Below are 20,969 nucleotides of genomic sequence, written 5' to 3'. Positions count from 1 at the left end.
CCTTCCCACCCTGCTATGGCCTTGTTTTGAAAACTTCTTTGTCCTTGAAAACCTTGTGTGATATTATCAAGCCCCTTCACTTTTTCTTGTAGGCCTTTAATTTTAGGCATAATGCAGGATATGATTGTAAACTCACCTTGGCCTGCTGTTATCTGGCTTTGAAATACTTATTTGGCCTCATTATTATTGTGACCCATAGTTGAAAGTCCTCAAAAGCTCTAGGTTTACATGGATTCAAGGCTGACCCGAAAGGGTCAGTATCTTATATTTTCCCCAGAAATTTAGGCATAGCTTAAGCTAAGGTAACTCAAAGATGGGAAATTAGGTTGCCCAATCTCACACAGGTATTCAATGTACAATACTGGAACTGGGTATAAAGAAGCCTTTATTTCACTCACCATAGAAAATGTGTAAGACATAAAGAACTCAGGCATCCACAAACAATTAAAGAAACATAAAGTATTCAAATAATCCACTAGATTTTCTTGAAGGTTTTATACATTTTGGGGACTACTGAACAAATATGCACCATGTACCTTGGACCTTCACTGTTTAAGTTAACTTATAGGACTAGGATACAGGGTTGGCAATCTCTTGTGCACCCACCTATGACATGGTTCCAATCTTCCAGTTGCAGGGGTCATTTTGATAGTCCTCTTCCTCTTTTTTTTTTTTTTTTTTTTAAATTTCTGCACACTTATTATGGAGCAAATTTGCTTTAATATACTACAGAACAATTAAACTTATAAAATACAACAGATAAACCAGTACAACAGATAAACCAGTACATTCCAAGTGGCTTCCATAGCAAATCACAGTCTTCATTCAATATTCAAATTCTCAAACAAAAATTTTTAAAATAATTTTAGCATGTTAAAGAAAAGTTCTTAGGTATGTTAAGGCATTTGAAAAAATGAACTAAGAAACTTAAATTGTTGACCTGCTACCTGATATATTTAAAACTTATGGCAAATATCAGTATCATGTACACTGGAAAATCACGGTCTTCAAAAGTTAAGATTTTTGTACCAAAACTTGAACTGGCAAAGTATTTTCACACAGAGATATCATTTGTGCCTTTTGGTGACAGAATTATTTGGATAATAAATATTTAAGCTATGGGGAACATTATTGGATTTTATGAAAAATTTAAGTTCTTGAAGTGATCCAAGAGGCAAGTCAAATGTGTTAAAGTAAATGTACTGTTGTGTACGAACCATGTCTTTATTTGTTCTATAATTAATAATATATCTAAATACTTTGCACTGGCCTTCCAAAATCTCCCTTTTTGGCAGGAAGGGATAAAACTAGTGCAAAAATAGATGAGAGATGAAAAATGCTTAACCTGGAAAAAGAACCATTTTGCAAAGATGGTTTACACTTAGTCCTCAACCCAATCAAATCTTAAAACATACCCTCATTTTTGGCCAACTTCAAAAAATTTAACATATTACTAAAATGTACATATTAAAAAAAAAAAAAAAAAAAAAAACCCAAATCATCCCACCCACCCAAAAACTTAAAAAAAAAAAATTGCAGTCCTGGGCTAATGGTCTCCAAATAGCTACTTTTGAAAAACACTCCTTAGTACCACTTCACCTGATGAACACATCTAATAATGTTCCGATCGTATAAACATTTGCTGCTATATAATACAATCTGTCCAGAATTCAGATTTGTGCTATTGGGTATTACTTGTCATGGAGTCTTCAGCATTACCCCAAATTTACTTTATGTTCTGTAATTATCATGCCATTTTAGTCTTAACAATCATAGTCCCTTGGTGATGATAATTGCAAGGGGCATTTAACATTGTAGTAACAAGAATTTAAGATACAGATTATGGCAGGCAATTAGAAAAAAATTAAGGTTCTTTTAACTTTCTAAAACTACTTTCAAATATATATAGTAGGAAAATATGTTTTCAATGTGTGAAAGATTTCATTAATGCACCAACATGACCATTTTTATCACCTAGTCACATCTAGCTACTCACCCTGAATAGGCCTAACAAGCTCTCTAGATTTGAGACTTGCCCAAGCTACATGTTAACAGTAGTGATCACAAATCAGCACTCTAGTTAGAAAGTTTTATTCTTAATGTGCCAAAAAGAAAATCCCTACATCTTTAGATCAAAGAGAGAGAGAGAGAGAGAGAGAGTGTGTGTGTGTATATGTGAGTGAATAATTAATACTACTTTACTGATGTAGGTTTATAAAGCTCTTAAAACATCCAGATCCATTCTGATTATTAGATGATTCAAATACCCTTTTAGGTAACATTTAAAATGAATAGACATCACAAAATCTCTTATAGTAAACAAAATAACTTTTTTTTCCTAAAAGGCTTTCCCCTTCCCCCATTTTAGTCCATTCTTTCAGGACTTGCACTCCTGCGAGGACTTCCAGAAGGAGAGTGGCTTCTCTTTGGAGATGGTGATCTGGACTTTGATCGGCTGCTCCTAGGTCTTGAAAGAGATCTGGATCTGGATCTGGATCTTGAACGGGATGATCTTGATCTTTTCAAAGAACCAGATCGAGATTGGATTGAAGGAGATCGAGATCTACGCAGAGATGCAGATCTTGGTCTTCGAGGAGATGCAGATCTTGACCTCCTTCCACGGCTCCTGCTTCGTGAGCGAGAATATCTCCTTCCTCGGGATCTTGAGTGAGATCTAGAGCGTGATCTACTTCTCCTTCGACGGCTGTACCGGTGACAATCATAAGCATAATGACCTTTCTCACCACACTCATAACATCTGTCATTAGGATCAAATGGGCAGCGTGCAGGTGGTCTATCATACCGAGATCTTCGAGGAAGGCCTGTTGACAATTCGACTCTTACACGAGAACCACAAATCACCTTTCCATCTAGTCCTTGAACTGCATCTTCTGCATCTCTTGGATCTTCAAACTCCACAAAGGCAAATCCTGGAGGATTTCTGGCAATCCATACGGTTCTTAAGGGACCATAATAACTAAAAGCTCTTTCTAATTCTCCTTTGCCAGCACCAGTTTCTAGGTTGCCAACATATACTTTGGTCTCTCCTCCGTACCTCCCATAGCATGACATGATGTCTGGCTTTTGTGCTCACTACGCTTTCTAAGAAACTGGTTGAGGTGCTGCTTGCTTCCACTGGGTTGTTCCAGCAACTATTGGGAATTCTCTTCCTTCTTCAGGTGGCCCAATGTAGAGAAAATATTCTTTCTATAAGACTGATGCCTGAAAAACTTATATTTGGGAACTTTCAAACTCAAAATTATTCAGGAGGTAATTTCCAAGGCTGAGAAATTCCATTCTGGGGAATTCCAGTTTCTGACTTATTCTAAGAAAAGAAAACAGAAAATCATAAGAAAGCACTTAGGAACTGTAGATTTACAAGATTCCCTTTTGGGCTTTCCATGAGTATCTCCCACCACTGTTCTTCTTGGTAGAAATTTCTCCTTCCCCCCTTGAAGAATTCTGGTCTAGAAATCAAAGGTAAGGGGGCAGCTAGGTGGTTCAGTGGATTGAGCCCCAGGCCGAAAGTCAGGAGGACCCGAGTTCAAATTTGACCTCTGACACTTAACACTCCCTAGCTATGTGACCCTGGGCAAGTCACTTGACCCCAATTGCCTCAGGGGGGGAAAAAAAGAATAAAGGGAAAGTCTACAACAAGAAAACCCTTTTCAGTTTGTTTTTATAGGATGAGGGGTGGCATGTCTTTGAGTCAGAGCTAACCAGAAGGGTCACATAGCTATGAAGCATTTAAGTGTCTGAGGTCAAATTTGAACTCAGGTTCTCCCGACTTCAGGGTTGGTGCTCTATACACTGGGCCACCCAGTTGCCCCTGGGGTTCCTAATTCTTAATAAGGGGACAAGATTCATACCTGCCTCCATGTGAGAAACTATTCAGACAAAAGTTTATGCCTTACAAATTCATCTAATTGATTGATTCACCAAAGTGATTAGGTTCTCTCAATCAACACCCTACTCCTTACTCTAGTTTTTCATTTTGTTTCAGTCAAAATAGGAAGTTCTTGAAATATCTTTTCCCCCTTTATTTTGGTTTATGCAACTTTCTATTCCTTCATCTTTATATCCTGAGAATTTACACATAGTAAGTATTTAATCAGTGTTTATTGAACTGGATGGAATTCTAGCCCAGGATCCATTCTAGCTCTTTTAAGTTTTATGATTTTGTAATTTTAAGACATATGTATATAGCCCTTAAGAAATTTTTTAAAGAGTTCTAGTTAGAAAGAAAAATATCTAGTTAGATAAAAAGGAAAATTAAAAAAATATATATATATATAAAAAGAAAATCCTACCCTAGCTCCCTTATATTCAGTGGAAGTATTTTTATAATTCTAATTTAGCAAATCACAGTTCAAAAGCACTCCTTTCCCCACAACTGCATACGCTATATTAACGGGTACAAATACTACAAATCAAATATTATTTTTAGGACAAACTCAGTAAATGACAAAGTCAAAATATTCATAAAATATAGTCCTCAGCATTCCATGTACAACAGAGTTTAATGGAAGGAGCAACTAATTAGGATTCTGATGATCTGTTTAAATTTGGACAACTGATTTTGAAAGGGCAAAAGCATAATGTCTAAGATAATAAGGATATAAGAAGAGGATACTTAGTTTTGAACTATTTTTATTTTCTTACTAATAAAACAGCACATCAGTCGGGATTCATGGGCAAATTTAGGTTCAAAAAAGTATCTTTGGATATTTTTGGATTTATCTTGGGGATACACAGATTGGACTAGGAGTATGTGTATTTTTAGGGAAATAATACCCTCAGGTGCTACATAAAGAAAAACAACACCAAAAGACCACTGAATGCTATTTATTATAATTATTTATCTTAGTACTGGTAAACTGAAAATGACATGCATCCTCCTCTCAGAAAAGAGATGAAGGACTAAAGATGTAGAATGTAGTATACCAATGCAATTAATGTGTCTTTTGGTTCTGTTTTGATTTTTCTCTCCCTATTATAAGGAAGCAATATGGTAGTATTGTGAAGAAAGCGTAAGAGCCACAATAAAAACCTAAAATGTAACAATGTTGATTATTCCTTGTAAACAGCAATAGCAAGATTATATGATGATCAATTCTGAAGGATGTAGCTCTTTTCAACTGTGAGGTAACTCAGGACAGTTCTAATGGTCTTGTAATGAAGAGAGCCATTTGCACCCAGAGAGAGGACTATAGGGATTAAGTATGGATCACACCATAGTATTTTCACTTTTTAAATTGCTGTTTGCTTGCATTTTGTTCTTTCTCATGTTTTCCTTTTATGCTTTTTTTTTTTTTTTGGTGGAAAATATGTGTAGAAGAATTGCACATGTTTAAAATATACGGGATTACTTGCTCTCTAGGGAAAGGGGTTAGAGGAAGGGAGGGAAAAATTTTTTGGAACACAAGGTTTTGCAAGAGTGAATGTTGAAAACTATGCATATGTTTTGAAAATAAAAAACTTTAATTTAAATAATAAAAAAAATAAAATTAACAAATGTTGCTTATCAATGGAGTGACTTACAAAACTGCAGTAGTCTTAGGCGGCTGGTTTCATTCTAGATCTACAACTAGATAACTTTTTATTATTGTCAAGGTTAATGCTCCTTTGAAAATAGCCTGCTCTCAAATCCTTGATTTTGGTCAGAATAAATGTGAGGAAAATCAATATTCCAAAAAATACTTCTTCCCACATCACCTGTTCCACTCCAGCCTCAGAGTTTTTCCATAGTCTGTGTCCAAAATCTTCTTGGAGTGCTTTTATGACATGATAGTAATAGGTTACTAGAATAGCAACTGCTTTTAAGTACCCTTCATTATCATTAGTTTATGGATCACCAAAGGACTTCATTTCAGAATTCCAACATCTGCCACACTCTCAATAGGGTGCCCTCTAAAGAACTAAGTTTGAGTTCTCCTGGGATCATTCTCTTCCCATTCCCTTCCTGGTCCATATAATTTCTTACAGACTGCCTTCATTCTATAGCTGCATTTCACCACTAATCATTCAAAGATAATTGGAGAAGATAGGATTATTATAATAAATAAATAAATAATGTTATAAAATTTGCTTCTGTTGATGGCACATTATCCACGGGATGTCTAAGACTATCCTATCAACTGCACTGTCCATGTTCCTGTATCACATAAGTCACCATCACATTTCCATTATTTTCAATATATAGAACATACAGGACTGAAAGCATATGCGCTGGGGTCTTTCCTGATTGGTAATGCAGGCAAGCATAATTGTCAACTGCTGATAAACTTATTTGCCAGAATGATAGTTATTATTTGTCCATGACTGGAATTGAGTTCTGTGCATATAAAAAAGTAATAATAAACATTTTTAACATATATAAATTTGGATTCAAGCCTGTATTATTTATATCAATTGTACTCTTTTAGTGGGAAGGATGATGAACTGATGTTGCATGTGAAGAGGCAGGAAGCTTATGGAAGGACAGAAACCTTTTTCCTTCTTTCTTTAAAAGAAACCACATATGGTTTCATTTGTTTTCTTTGGAGAGAAAAAAAAAGACTTGGGGGGAAAAGCCAGTTTTATTGAAAAGCTAGTTCTTTAACATTTTTTCAATATAATTTCTAGTTTGCCTTTCTAGAGATTTTGATGAATTTTCTCTTGAGTGAGATCAGACTTCCTTTTCTCCTGCCTCATCACTGAGCTATTTCTTTCCCATTAAGAGGGCTTATTGCAGATAGTCTAGTACATTCTAATCTGTATAATGTATTTGATTTGTGTTTTCTGCTCAAATAAATGAGTTTATTCATTATTCACAATTTCTAGTGGTCTTCCATAGTAATTAACATTTAGAAGGAAGGAACCAAGCCTTGGGATATATAAGCTTACTCAGGGGCACACTGAAGAAAGTTCACCCTGGTTTGTGAAAGCCTAATATTAAGTTGTCAAAGTAGGCATTAATGCCTCAGAAAACAGCAAATGTTTGCAAAACCAGTGTTTGATTTCTTATTTTGCAGATTGGGTACATTAAAGACAGTAATGAATAAAAATGTTAATAATTCAGATTAAGCTTTAAAAAAAAATTTCCTCAGAGGGCCAGTTGCTAAACATTTACCCACACATTCTTAGCTATACTCTTTCTTCTTTAAGAGATACCAACCAGGTAGTGAGGTGGTGCAGTGGATATAGCACTAGCCCTGAAGTCAGGAGGACCTGAGTTCAAATCTGGTCTCAGACACTTAACATTTCCTAGCTGTGTGACCCTGGGAAAGTCACTTAACCCCAATTGCCTAGGCAAAAAACAAAAATCAAAAAACACGAGATAACAACCATAGAAGCAGCTCAAACCTAGGAAGTTATTTTCTCTAAACTAGTAGGATGGGGAGAAGGGGTGGCCGATAGATATGACATCTATTTAATATATAATTCTTGTGTAATGCTTCCTCTCTGAGAACTGAGCAGTCAGCTTAGTGACCTCAATATTCCATTTCCTTCTATGTAGAAATAATAATTTGCATAAAGCTCTTTAAAATTTGTAAAGCTCTTTACAAAAATTATCTCGTGTTATCCTCATAAATATCTTTAAAAGTAGAACCCATTATTATCTTTATATGAGGAAGCTGAAGCAAAAATAGGTTGTGACTTGCCCCTAGTCTCACAATTATTAAGATTTGAACTTGGATCTTCTTGATTATAAGTCCAGTGTTATATGCAAGGTACTACCTATGCATCTCCCTTGGAGAGAAGCCAGCTCCCTGTCAGCTACATTTAGACAGGCCTATATGGACAACATGCTCACATTATCTCATTTGAGTCAATCCTATGAGCCAGGTGCCATTTTTATCTTCATTTTATTAGCCACGGTCTCAGACTTATCAGTGGCAGCCTGCTTCAAAGAAAGAATTAGAATTTATTGACAGATATTGAATTTCATGGTCAGGGAGTCCTCTAAGTAGCAATAAACTTTGATACCCAATACTCTGATTGTATACAACTGCTCCCAAGCTACTTATGTTAGTATCAATGTGTACTATAAAATGTTCTCTTGGATCTATAAAAGAGAATGGTTTATATGATCAAGCCCTTAAAGGACCACTTTTTTTTTTTTAAGTATATGGGCAACTGAATGGGGAACCTGGATAGAGTACTTGCCCTGGAGTCAGGAGGATGTGATTTGATGTCAGCTACTTACATGCTATGTGACAGCCAGTAATTTACTTAACCCCAATTGCCTCAAAAAAAACCCCCCAAAAACCAAGCAAACAAAACAAAAAATTAAAGAGTAGTGAGGATCAGTTTAGGTGATATATTATTTCACTTACAGAAATTCTGAATAACCCAGGAAAATTTCTAAGTGAAATCATAACTTTTCATCTAAAATAAACTCCCTAAATTTGAGGAAGGAAGCAAATGCTCTTAGGGACAATTATTTTGCCCCACAGACTTAAAATGATCTTTGAGTCTTTCTCTTAATTTCCCATGTTGCTTTGAATCCCTCTCTTCCAAATGCTACATTACCTTCCAGGTAGATCCTGTTCAGGATTCAATATGCTGCACCCTGATGTTGAGATATCCTCCTGAAAAATAATGTTTTTTTCAATTATAAGTCTATCATAATGATATAATAATTTGCTCCTCAGACTATCCCCCAATAACGGTTTGTAAGGCTACAGAAGCATCTTTCTGCTTAGAAGGCGGCCCCTTACATTTTTATCAGTTCATCTTTTTCTTTACCAGGAGGGTCTTAAATTCATTCAACAATTATTATTAAATAGCTTATGTGTGTGTGGTGATAAGAGGAAGGTGAATATTAATTTCTGACAACATACCAGTTTCAAGCAGCTAAATGCTCTAATGCTGAAACAGATTTGTCTTCCAGTATGTTATATTTGTCCAGAACTTATAATTCTCCAAAATCAGAATGGTATGATGTCTTTAAAGAAGGTCTAATTTCACTAACACTAAGAGCCAGTTTTAAAATAATTAAATTATTCACCACCGTGTTCAATTTACACAGTACAATGGAAAGTTTGACAATGTCACTTTTTACAAGATTTACAATAAGATTTCCAAGTAGGCAACAATTCTTCACTTTTAAAATCATAATACAATGGTAATTTGAATGTTTTTGCAACAAGTGTGCTCTCAAAAACTATTTGTAACATTAATGTAGTAGACTTCAAAAAATTTCCAAGGGATAGAAGTACACCGGGACAAATTTGTTTTATAAATGTAAAGGTAAATCCTCTTTCCCCTTCTTCAAACTCTGGGACTCCTAACTGCCTTAAATCCAGTGATGGAATTTTGATAATCCTGGCTTGAGCTTGCTGATATTCAGCAAATGGTTTCAATAAACAAATTATGAAAGAAATTAAAAATCAAATAAAATATTTACTTAAAACAAATAGCAAGATAAATGACAAGAGAAAATAATCAAATTATAGGATTAATTTGTTTCCTCCTTTACTAAGGATAATCTCTGATACCTACTGATTGTGCTCTAATGTCTGTTCATTTCAATAAGTTCTATTAAGACCCATGCAAAGGTAGGAAAATCACTTAAACCTTGGGCATGTAAAAGTAAAAATGCCACCTTACTCAAGAACAATTTTTTTTTTCGGGGGGGAGGGGAAGAGGGGAATGGGAAGGGGGAAGAAACATTTTTAAAAAATAACTTTAAAATGATTAAAAGTACTAGCATGGAGACATTCTTTCCTTGCCTGTAGTTGAATTTGCTCTGGTTGTAACTCTAAGGCTCCAACTTCCTTCAGACATAATTAACCTCCTGTATTATTTTCTTCTACAATCTCCAGAGCTCCAATACACTAAGTTTAGGAGACAATCATGCCAAATCACAGCATCTGTTCATCAGTCTATCTGTCATCTGCTTCCAGTCAAAATCACAGAATTAAAAATTTCTTAGTTGGAAGAGACCATTGGGGTTGTCTAATGAAATTTTACTGAAAGAAATTCCTAATATAAAGTATTCAACAAATGGTGATCTGGCATCTCTTTAAAGACCCTAAAAAGGCCAATCCAGGACCATCCTGTTGTAATGACTTCTATCTTACCACTAAACCTAGATGGCTCTAGTGGAGAAAGTGAAACTGCACAGCTCTCCCTCACTTAAATCCAATTCATTTGCATGTCATGACATCACCTCCTGACATTATGGTCCTCTTCTAGAATGAAGGACAAACAACAAAGACCTCAAAGGAGGGAGAAATCATTATTTCTTGAGGCAGCCCATTCTACTTTTTCACACTGAAAAATTTCTTCTGATGTCAAGTTTAAATCTATCTCTGCAACTTTTGTCCATTATTCCTCGTTTTGTCTTCTTAGACCAAAAAGAAGTAATCTTATTCTCTCTTGCATAATAACCTTTCCATATACTTGAAGAAAGCTATCCTGTTCTTTTCAAGTCCTCATCTATGCAGGCAAAATAATCTTAAATTCTTTCAACACATCTTCACAATTCTTCATTATTCTGATTGCTCTTGTCTCAATATTTCATGTGATTAATATTCTTAAATTATGAACTGAAACCTAAACACAAATACTTCAGATGTGGTTTGACTAAGGCAAAGTCAAGACTTGTATCTCCCTATTCCTGGCTTGTCTCTTTGAATGCTGCTTAAGATCCTATTAGTTTTACATCATCACACTAGTGACCATCAGCACCCTAGCTCCTTCTATGTGGAATGAGCACTCTGCATTACCTTCCTCAATGGCTTGTTGAGGTCAAATATAATATATGAAGGAAAATCTATGCTTCCTGAAGCAACTCTGGAACTCAGATAATTGTTCATGAGATTAGGGGATCACAGATCCTGTGACTATGGGCCGCATTAAGGGATTTTGATGGCCAAAGTTTTCTTTCAATTAGAAATAACTCTCTTAATTAGCTATCTTAGCAAATGAAGTCAATTGGGAGTTAGTCTTTATAGGACATATATGTTCCTTTTACATTAGATTATTGCTAGATGAAACACAAATGCTCAGAACTGAGACTACATCCATGGCAGGAATATAATCTCTCTTCTAAATCAAATTCTAAAATAATACCTCAGTTTTAAACCAGTATCATTTGGCACTGATACTTAGAATTTTCAATCAGACTCTTCTAGTCATTCATTTTTTTACATGTTTATAAAAAAGCCCACACCCTTATGTAGAAAATTCCTCCCAAACTTTTATTCTGAGTGGTTTGTCCTTTGAGACACGTTACATAGATTGCTTTTATAATACAGCTTTTGCCAGGAAAAGGCAAAAAACTAAGGAATAAAATAAGGAAAAGGAAGTTAGTTGAGGTGGAAGAAAAACAGATTTTCAATTTTTAGTAAAAACTCTTCTCTACTTCCAAGAGGCTGTCAAGGAAAGTAGATACCATGTATGAAGGAAGATAAGAAAAGATGGAATTCCAAGAAGAGAAAGGAGACAAAGTAATTCAGTCATTTTCAGTTGTGTACAAATCATGACCCCATTTGGGGTTTTCTTGGCAAAGGTAGTGGAGTGGTTTGCCATTTCCTTCTTTAGTTCTTTTTACACAAGAGGACAATGAGGCAAACAGGATCACACAACTACTAAGTGTCTCAGGCTAGATTTGGATGCAGGAAGATGAGTCTTTTTGATTCCAGGCACAGGCACTATGTACTGTGTCACTAGTTGCCCACAAACAAAATACTGGAGAAGATAAAAGGGAGAGGGGAAGCCCTGTAGGACAAATTCAGGAGACAAATGAAAATTTAAAACATACAAAAACTGAGCCCATTTCTCTGCTTGGTGGATTTTCCAAAGTTGGATAGGATGAGACTGCCTCACAAAGTAGAGCTCTTTAAAGGTGAAAGGAGGCAAAAGAAACATCACTTTTGAATTCTTCCTCTATAATGTGAATACATAATCACTTGCAGCAAACCTTGTCTCTTCCTCATGAAGAATGAAAGGATAGCAACTCTACTGGAATAATTACCTCCTCTTCATACACCATATAAGAATTAAATATTAATTAAATTACTATATTAATTTGTTATTATCATTATGTTAATATATTATAAGTTAATATATTAATATAATAAATTAAATATAAGAATTACAAATTACAAGACAATGTTCTATATCCCTTTGATGAGATCCAAATCTCACTCTTCTCCCACACACTAGAAATTCTAAACTTTTTACATGAATACTATGATCCTGTTTTCTATGCAAATCTACATTAACACTATAATAGTGATGAGGTTCTGCGCAGGGCAGAGTTATGGGAACCCCTTCTGGTTGGCTCGCAGGTCCTTTATAAAGAATGTGCAAACTCGAAAAGTTAGACTGGCAAAAGAATTTTATTGTTGCAACTAAGAAGCCAGCCTTTTCGAGGAAGGCTGACTTGCTCAGAGGCAAGGTAAAGTTCCTAGCAGAGAAATCCTGACAGAGGTAAAGAGGGGTGTGGTCCTGTTAGGGAAATAGGTGAGAGAGATAAAGAGGGATTAATGTTAAAGAATATCTTCAGTGGGCAGAGGGTCCTCAAAGGCAGCTATGCCAAGAAGAGAGAGGTTCCTTGGCATGATTCCTGCTTTTGGCCCTCTGCAAGGAAGGAGCCCCAAGTTGCCCCTTTTTATAATTTGAAACTTTAGCTAGGGGCTAGGTGCACTTTGAGTTGAAATCAGACCAAAATCTTTGCGAATGAATAGAAAATTTCCAATTGAATGAGTGTCCCTGAACTAATCTCCATCTCAACAGAGATCGAAAGAAATCTAGATCTTCAGCTCAGGCTAAGTAGGAGTAGTCCGGGACTCAACTAGTCCCACCAAGATAAGCAGAATGAAACCAGTTTATCTTGATTCCCTAGGAAGGGTCTTTCTCAGGGAGTTTCAAGGAGTTTCTCCCTTTCAAGGAGTTCTCAAGTGTTTACCTCATGGTCCTTTCTCCCCAACTCAGGACTGTATTGGGATTCCTTACATCAGCAGAGGCAAAAATAACTCATAACAACCTTCTAAGTCTAATTATTTTCAAGAAAAAACAACATGGACCTAAATGAGATTTCCTTGGAAGCACATTGTTCAAAGAAAATGCTAGCCTTAACATAAAGTTTTCAAAATTCTTTAAACCACATGGCAAACTCAGTTCTGACCTCTGAGTCTGGTCATTGGCAGATCTTTACCCAATCATCTTTTCTCAGGTTCCATTCATCTGGCTGAATGGGAATTTTTCTATTACTTAACAGTAGGTAAATAGGAATTTTGAAATACAGACATAAAGCTCAACAGAAATATAGAAAGCTAAGTTCTTCTGAGCACATATAAGATGTAATATGAATGTGTCATTTCAAAATCTTAAAGTTTTTATAGGGTAATGAAGTACTTAAAAACAAAAACAGGACACCTAAGGGGGGGACTAGTTTTATTTTGAGAATTTTAAGAGAAGAAAAACAAAAAATATACCCTAAAGTAGAAAAAAAGATGGGGAGAAAATTTGGCCCCTCTCCCCAGAGTACCTAAGAGGAAAATTATACAAAAGCAAAGGAAGGGATGGGAGAAGGGGGCATCAGATGAATATCACTGGTATCAAATGGACAAAGGAGGGTTGAATACACATACAGTTTTGATGAAGAATTATATCAAACTTAATAGGGAAATGAATAGGAATGAAGTTATTGAGAGATGGTTAAGGTAAGGCTTGTTTAAGATTTCTGAGTTTGGAATTGGAACAAGAGACCTATTTTATGTCTTGGAAAATATACTTAGCAATATGGCACTGACAAATTTTTGTACAGCTTCACTACTTTTGTGTTAGTACAAGCCTTTGTACTATTTTTAGAGCATACAATTCTTGACTTCAAATGAACTGACTTTCGACTCATGCTACCAATAAACTGTGCCAATCACTCAAGCCTTAATCCTCCCAAAAATTAATACCAAGAATGGTTTCAATATCTTTCGGGAGAAAATTAGCATACCTTTCAGGGCAGATATTGTTTTTCCCAATAATAACCAACAACAATAGCTAATGTTTCTATTAATGCTTTAAGGTTTGCCAAAGTGCTTTACAAATATTATCTCAAGAGGCAGCTAGATGGAACAGTGGATAGAGTACCTGCCTCAGACCTGGGGAAGACCTGAATTCAAATCCAACCTCAAACCTCAAACCTCTTAATACTTACTAGCTATATCACTTAAGCCCAATTGTTTCACCAAAAATAAATAAATAAAACAAGTATTTCATTTTATCCTCAAAACAAGTCTAGGAAGGGAGTTCTATTATAACTCCATTTTACAGATGAAGAAACTGAGCTAAACATATGTGAAATGATTTGCCCAGGGTCAGATAACCAATAAGTGTCTAAAACTGAATTTGAATTCAGGCTTTCCCTTTTTTGTGGCCTAGTGTTCTATATACTAAACCACTTAGCTGCCAAAAAAAAAACAGTGTTAATTACAGAGTTAATATGTAAGAAAGGGAAAATCTATAGGGGAACATTGTGGGGTTAAGGTTCTGGTAAATGAGTTACAAGAACAGGCAGTTGGGAATAGAGAACAAAGTTTACATATTTACATCTGAGGTTTAAAATCACTAGGATGGGAAAAGTATAAGAAAGCAGAAGTGTGTTAACCACTGAGGAGTGAGTCTATACAGAGTATCAGTGGTTGGAGAGAAGTTCATTCTGGGACATACATGATTAGATTGTTAAAGTCCTCCCTGGATCTTGTGGCTGTGGTGACAATGTGTCTCATAAGGCCTTAGGAGATCTGCCTGACAGAAGAAAGGAACAGAAGAAATCTGCAGATGAAACAAAGCTCGGAGGGATATCAAATTCAGAATCTTTAAAAGGTTCTTGACAGGCTAGAACATGGGTCTTAATCTAATAGGGTTAATATGGATAAATGTAAAATTTTAAATTTATTTCAAAAATTCAAAAAAAAATATGACTCAATGACTCAAATATGACATATCAATCCAGAAAACGAAAATGATCTTGATATGCAGGAAAAGAGCTGTACCTTCTAGGAATAAGGATATGATAAACTGTGCTCTGTCCCAATCAAATTCTGTTCCAGATTACTGTGTTCAATTGTGGTGTGGGCACCATGTTTAGAGGATAAACTAAAGGTATAGAAGGGAGTTCAATCAGAACAGTGAAGTACCATATAAGAACAAGTTCATACCATATAAGAGTCAGCTACAGGAAATAGAGATGCTTAGTCTGAAGATTTGGGATGAGGGGAGAGGGAAGGAGAAACATAGTTATTTTAAAATATTTACAAAGCTGTCATGTGCAAAAGGGATCAGAGTTGTTTTATGTGATCCCAGAGTACAGAATTTGAATTATGGGTAGAAACTACAAAAAGAGAAATTTAGATCTCTCAAAAGTAGGGGATATTTTTCCTTATTAGAGGTCTTAAAGTAAAAACTGGATGACCCTGTGTCTGATGTATTGTAGTGGACATTCTTTTCTAGGGGTGAACTAAAATGGCTGTTTAAGTCTCTTAACTCTGAAATTCTATGAAGGGTTTGAAAACTCATCATCTCGTGACTAATAAACTGCAGTAACAATTGATCTGATTCCAGTTTCTTCTCACTTCAATTTATCTTGACATAGTAATCTTAAAAAAGATTTTCATTATTTCACAACTCTACTCAAAAGGTTTACTTTGCTTAACATAGCAAAGATATAGTGTTAAGGGACATGGTCAGCCCTGCCCACCCCAACTATATACAGAAATAGTCTATTCATCAAGGCAGAATAGTGAAAGATATGTGACTCGAGGTCTTTTTTATCAGAGGGAACTAGCAGCTAAATTATTTAACCCTTTACCTGACCACTAAGAAGCCAGGGTCAATCAGGTTCTAGGGACAGCTTTTAGGGAAAACTAAACTCTGACAACTGGTAGCTAGATGGCTGAGCAGATAGAAAGGTAGCCGAGAGGCAAGAAGACCTGAGTTCAAACTCACCTCCAGGCACTTACTAGCAGTTTGAGATTGGGCAAGTCATTTAACCTTTATTAACCTTAATCTACTTGAAAAGGAAAAGGCACACCACCCAGTATCTTTGCAGAAAACTCCAGTCAGGTCTGTCAGATTTAATGAATAATTTAACAACAATGTCTTATAAAGGAGGGAAGAAAAGGGATCTGGGTCTATCCCATGTTATGGGAAGAGAAGGAAGATATCAAGGAAATGCAGCTTAAATAAAATATTAGTCCTCTCACATCCAAGTCCTCAACCTTGACATCCTTCCCTCTCTTAGGAGTGTTTTGCTTTAGATAGCCCCATTTATTGTGTTCCCTGCAACACAATAACATTAAAAATAAAAAAGTCTAGGGCAGCTAGATGGTACAGTGGATAGAGCACTGGCCCTAAAGTCAGGAGGACCCAAGTTCAAATCTGGCCTCAGACACTTAACACTTCCTAATTGTGTGACCCTGGGCAAATCACAACCCCAATTGACTCAGTAAAAAAATAAAAAATAAATAAGTCACGTCAATTTCTACCTTCAAGTCTTAGCATGTGATACTCTCCAAGTTTGGTGTATTTCATCTCCTACTCCACTCACAAATCTCTTTTCTTGTTTTAATCACGAAGATCTATCTTTTTTTGTAACAAATCTAGCAACATGTACGTCCTATAATGGCTATAATGCCTGAAGGAGAGGAGCTTGAAGGCTATATCAGGCCAGGCCTGACTCAGGCCCAGTGGTTCAGTGTCATGTCTTTAAATAAGACTCCCAAGAGACCATTTATACAAAAAAGTTTTTTTAAACCATAGCATGGAAAAAGATGTTCAACAAGCACACAGCACTGGATATGTGGTCTTGGTGATCCATCAGTTTTGAGCCTAAGGAAGGAGCTTCTAATTTGTCAATGGTTTAAGTCTATTTTCCTGAGCCAGTGAAAAAAGAATTTAGGGCAGTTTTAACATTTTTTTTTTTTTTAAGGAAAAAGTAATTTAACATTTATTGGATAGTTTGTTCAGTCATTTCAAATATGGCTAACTCTTTGTGATTCAATTTTGGTGTTTCCTTGGCAAAGCTACTGGAGTAGTTTATCACTTCCTTTATCTGCTCATTTTACAGATGAGGAAACTGAGAATCGAATGACCTGCCCAAGGTCATTTGGCTTGTGTCAGGTCTTTCTGACTCTATCCACTGTGCAGCTATCTACTGGGTAAGATGTTGAGAAATACCAACCTAAATGGCAGCGCCTTAGGAGATACTAGCCCAATCTATGTAGCCTAGTTATTCTGGGAAACTCCTAACACAAGTGCAATAAGCTAGAAGTATTTATTTGAAAAGCCAGTCTATTTTACTTACTAGCTGAGAGGGAAGAACTAGTTTCTTGTACAGAGGAATGACATCAGATATATACCTTCAGACTATCAGTCTTTGACTTACTCATATCCACATAATCAATTAATTACTAAATCTTGCTGTTCCTATCTTCACAACATGTCTCAAATACTCTTTTAATCCACACAGCCACCACCCTAAATTCAGGCCCTCAGTACCTTTCACCTGAACTCCAATAGTCTTCCTGTCCCAAATCTCTTGGCATCAAATTGTTCTCCACTGAGCAACCAAGATTCCTGGTAACCCTAGAATTGGATCTGATGTGCTAGACTTCCTCTATATTCAATAAACTCCAGTGGCTCCTTATTACTGCTAGAACCAAAAAGCCCCCCAATAAACACACACAAAAAAACTCCCCTAATTTGGCTCCTTCTCTACTTTTGTAGTCTTTTCCCTCCCCACACTCTACACAAAGCTATGCTAGCAAGCATGCATGCTGTTACTTTCACATGATTCTCCATCTCCTGACTGTAGCCATCTTCAAAACCTGAAATGCTTTTTCTTCACCTCTGACTGGTCTACTTCAAGACTGGGTTCAAGCCTCCTTTGGCAGGAGGTGGTTTCAGGTCCCCCTCTCCCTCCCTACCATTAATGCTATAACCTCTGAGATTTCCTGAGATCTACTTTCTATACCGTTTTTATGTACCTTGCTATTTACATATGTCCCCTTCTCAGTGTTACCGTCTTGAAGGCAGAACACTGTTTTTACTTTTCTTCGTATACCTAGCACCTAGTAAGTACTACATATCTATAACACAGTATGTGCTTAATACTTTTCGATTGACTGATTCATTGTGAAGTGTATATGCCATCCTTTGGGGTCAGTAATGAAAAGGAAGTCCCCATGTATGGGATAAACTTAGTGAAGACACTTTCATGGGAATATAGCCTTAAACTATACCTTGTGACTTGAGACTTATACAGGGGTCCTCAAACTACGGCCTGCCGCCCAGATGCAGCAGCTGAGGACGATTATCCCCCTCACCCAGGTCTATGAAGTTTCTTTATTTAAAGGCCCACAAAACAAAGTTTTTGTTTTTACTATAGTCTGGCCCACCTACAGTCTGAGGGACAGTGAACTGGCCCCCTATTTAAAAAGTTTGAGGACTCCTACTATAGAGCTATAGCTAAAAAAAAAAAAAAAAAAAAGTTTCAAGTTTTCATCCTAGCTTGTTTCCCACCCCTCTTAATTAGCATTTAAGTACCTCTTTTAAGGGCAATTTATTCTTTTATTTCTGGAATAGATTTCTCAGATTAAGCCCCCTCAGATTAAGACTCCCTCAACCAATGGGAGAAAAGGCCAGGCAAGGGGGTGGGGGCATTCAGGCTACTAAATCTTGTGTTTTACAGTTCTTATTTTGCACTCCTTTTATTGACATTTTGTCAGATGGGAGATGCCCTTTTTCGAGAAATGGTGCTGGGCACTGGACATGTTGGGGGTCATAGCTACCCTCTCTCTTCCTTGCCAACTGGAAATTGAGTCTTACATACCATTGTGTCATAACTCCAGATGCTTTCTTTCAATCCTTGCTACCATAATTTCCCCTCCTTTTGAGTACTGCCCCTCACCTTACTGTCTCCTGTCCTCCACCTTCTTATCTTGACCTCTATCTTGTCAGGATTAAGTTATGATCCTTTCCTGCAATTATGGCTTGTCCATCTTTCCAGCAACTCTGTCCATTACCTACTTTTGTTTCCCATATCAAACCCTAGTTAGATAAAACCCTATTCATATGCTTTGGATAAGAGTCCCATTTGGTGGGCTAGTCTAAACTCTTCACATTAAAGATTAAAAACCAATCTCTGTCTGCCTCAGTTTCTCTGGTATTACAATGGTAATAAAACTCTTTTTGCTTTTTCTTACTTGAGAGTCCTGATTGTTTTTGTGGTTGATACTGTCCCACATACCCATATATGCCAAAATATTTCTAACAGCACTTTTTGTAGTAGTAAAGAACTTAAAAGAAAGTAGATACATACTTGCCGAGGTATGAGAATTGAGGGTTGAGAGATCCCCTAACAGCAATGGAATCCCCTTGGCCGGTGGCAGGAACCCCAATGAATATAGACTTGAGGTTTGTGGTAAGAAATGGGTTTATTTATGCTAAGAAAATAGTTTTCTTAGTGGGCAAGATCCTGTTAGGACTATTGCAAAGATGGGTTTACACTGAAAAGAAAATATCTTCACCACTGGGCAAAATCCTATTAGTACTTCTACAAAGGTTTACACTGAGAAAGACCCAGTGGCCTAGGTACAGAAGGGCATTAGCTAAGATTCAGGGTTCAGAGTCATCTTTTATTAGCCTTCTGAGGTTTGAAGCTGGGGATATTAAGGGTTAATTTTTGATTCAATAGAAGGCTGTAATTATGCCCCAGGCCAAGATCTCCAATAGAATGAGATTACTTATCTGAGAGTTTCTCTCATGAATAAAAGGTTGTACCCCACCCACAGACCAAGAGGGTTTGAGACCAAGGCTCACCCTTCCCCCAAAGATTAAATGAGCCACAGTTAATATCAGGGACCCCCCCCCCAAAAAAAATTAAAGGGGCCACAGTTTACATCATACTGATTGAGGATTGGCTAAAATGGTAATGTAAATGTAATGGAATACTATTATGAGTATAGACAAGCAAGTCTTATATGAATTTATGCAAACCAGACAAGAGGAACAAGGATATTAAAACATACCTAATTTAGAAAAAACTCTGACTCGGGCTAGTGTAACTGACTTTTGTCGCTGTTTTCCCTAAAATTATACGCCTGTCTAGAGTCCTTCCTGGGGCAGGAGGAAGGGGTGATTTTAACACGAGTCTGGTTCCTACATTCAAGGAATGGGTAGGCAGGCTTAAGAAATACAAGTTCTCTCCCCCTTAACAGGTACCAATTGTTTTTTGTTTGTTTGTTTGTTTTTTAAATTAAGGCTACCCTTAAAGGGAAAAAAAAACCCAACAACAAAATGTCTGACCCATTTATGTAAGGTCACATCTAAGTTCTTCCTCATACCAAAAAAAAAAAAAAAGTTTTCTCTTTACAGGCAAATTGTTCATTTACTGGTGTTAACTGCTCACTTTTTAAAATACAACCAAAAAAGGCCTACCTACTCAGGGAAGTGAAGCAAAACGAAGTCAGAAAAGTCTCCCGGGCAATTTGCGGGCCGCCAGTTAAATTCACAATAAAAGGAGAAAATTTTAAAAGCAAACAAACAAAAAAAGCCGAACACCACAAAAACACAAGAACCAGTTCACGGCACTTTTGCAAACACCCGCGCACGCGCTCTTCCACAAACCCCTCATTTCTCCTAACAGTCCTATTCGTCACCCCAACCCCCCTCCATTTTCGGGGATGGGGGGGAGGAGTGCGCATGCGTTCCTTTTCAAACCCGGCCGGACTTGCGCAGTTGTTCACGCTCCCGGCCCTTTGCTTTCTCGCTGCCTCCGGCCAACTTTTCCGCCCTTGCTTTTTATTCCCCGCTTCCCCGTCTCAATCTCTCGCCCCCACTTCCCCACTTCCCGCTCCCCACACCCCACTCCCCAGACCCCGAGGGGAGTCAGTCAGCTACTAGCCTGTCGAAGCCTGGACCGAGGGAAACATGAAGAGGCGGGGCTGCAGGCCGCAGCAGTTGCCCGGGAGTCACTT

At 36.9% G+C, this 20,969-nt stretch overlaps 1 protein-coding gene across 3 annotated transcripts; it reads right to left on the bottom strand.

Annotated features, from left to right (window-relative positions):
• Positions 1-368: 368 nt before the first annotated feature.
• LOC100930529 (serine/arginine-rich splicing factor 7) lies at positions 369-20,962 on the bottom strand. 3 transcript variants are annotated; one of them, XM_003768859.3, is made up of 3 exons: positions 20,897-20,962; positions 8,515-8,573; positions 369-3,325 (listed from the first exon to the last, which is right to left on the bottom strand). In XM_003768859.3, exon 3 carries the CDS (start codon positions 3,070-3,072, stop codon positions 2,365-2,367), a length of 708 nt encoding a protein of 235 aa, XP_003768907.1. In that variant the 5' UTR covers positions 3,073-3,325; positions 8,515-8,573; positions 20,897-20,962; the 3' UTR covers positions 369-2,364. The 3 variants fall into 3 exon arrangements, with proteins under 3 accessions (XP_003768907.1, XP_012404288.1, XP_031821111.1); XM_012548834.3 differs by lacking the exon at positions 20,897-20,962 and adding an exon at positions 20,431-20,687; XM_031965251.1 differs by lacking the exon at positions 20,897-20,962 and adding an exon at positions 20,435-20,687.
• Between the last annotated feature and the right edge of the window lie 7 nt (positions 20,963-20,969).

The sequence above is a fragment of the Sarcophilus harrisii genome, chromosome 4, assembly GCF_902635505.1.
Source record: "Sarcophilus harrisii chromosome 4, mSarHar1.11, whole genome shotgun sequence".
Lineage (NCBI taxonomy): Eukaryota > Metazoa > Chordata > Mammalia > Dasyuromorphia > Dasyuridae > Sarcophilus > Sarcophilus harrisii.
This window is presented reverse-complemented; position numbering and strand designations above follow the sequence as displayed.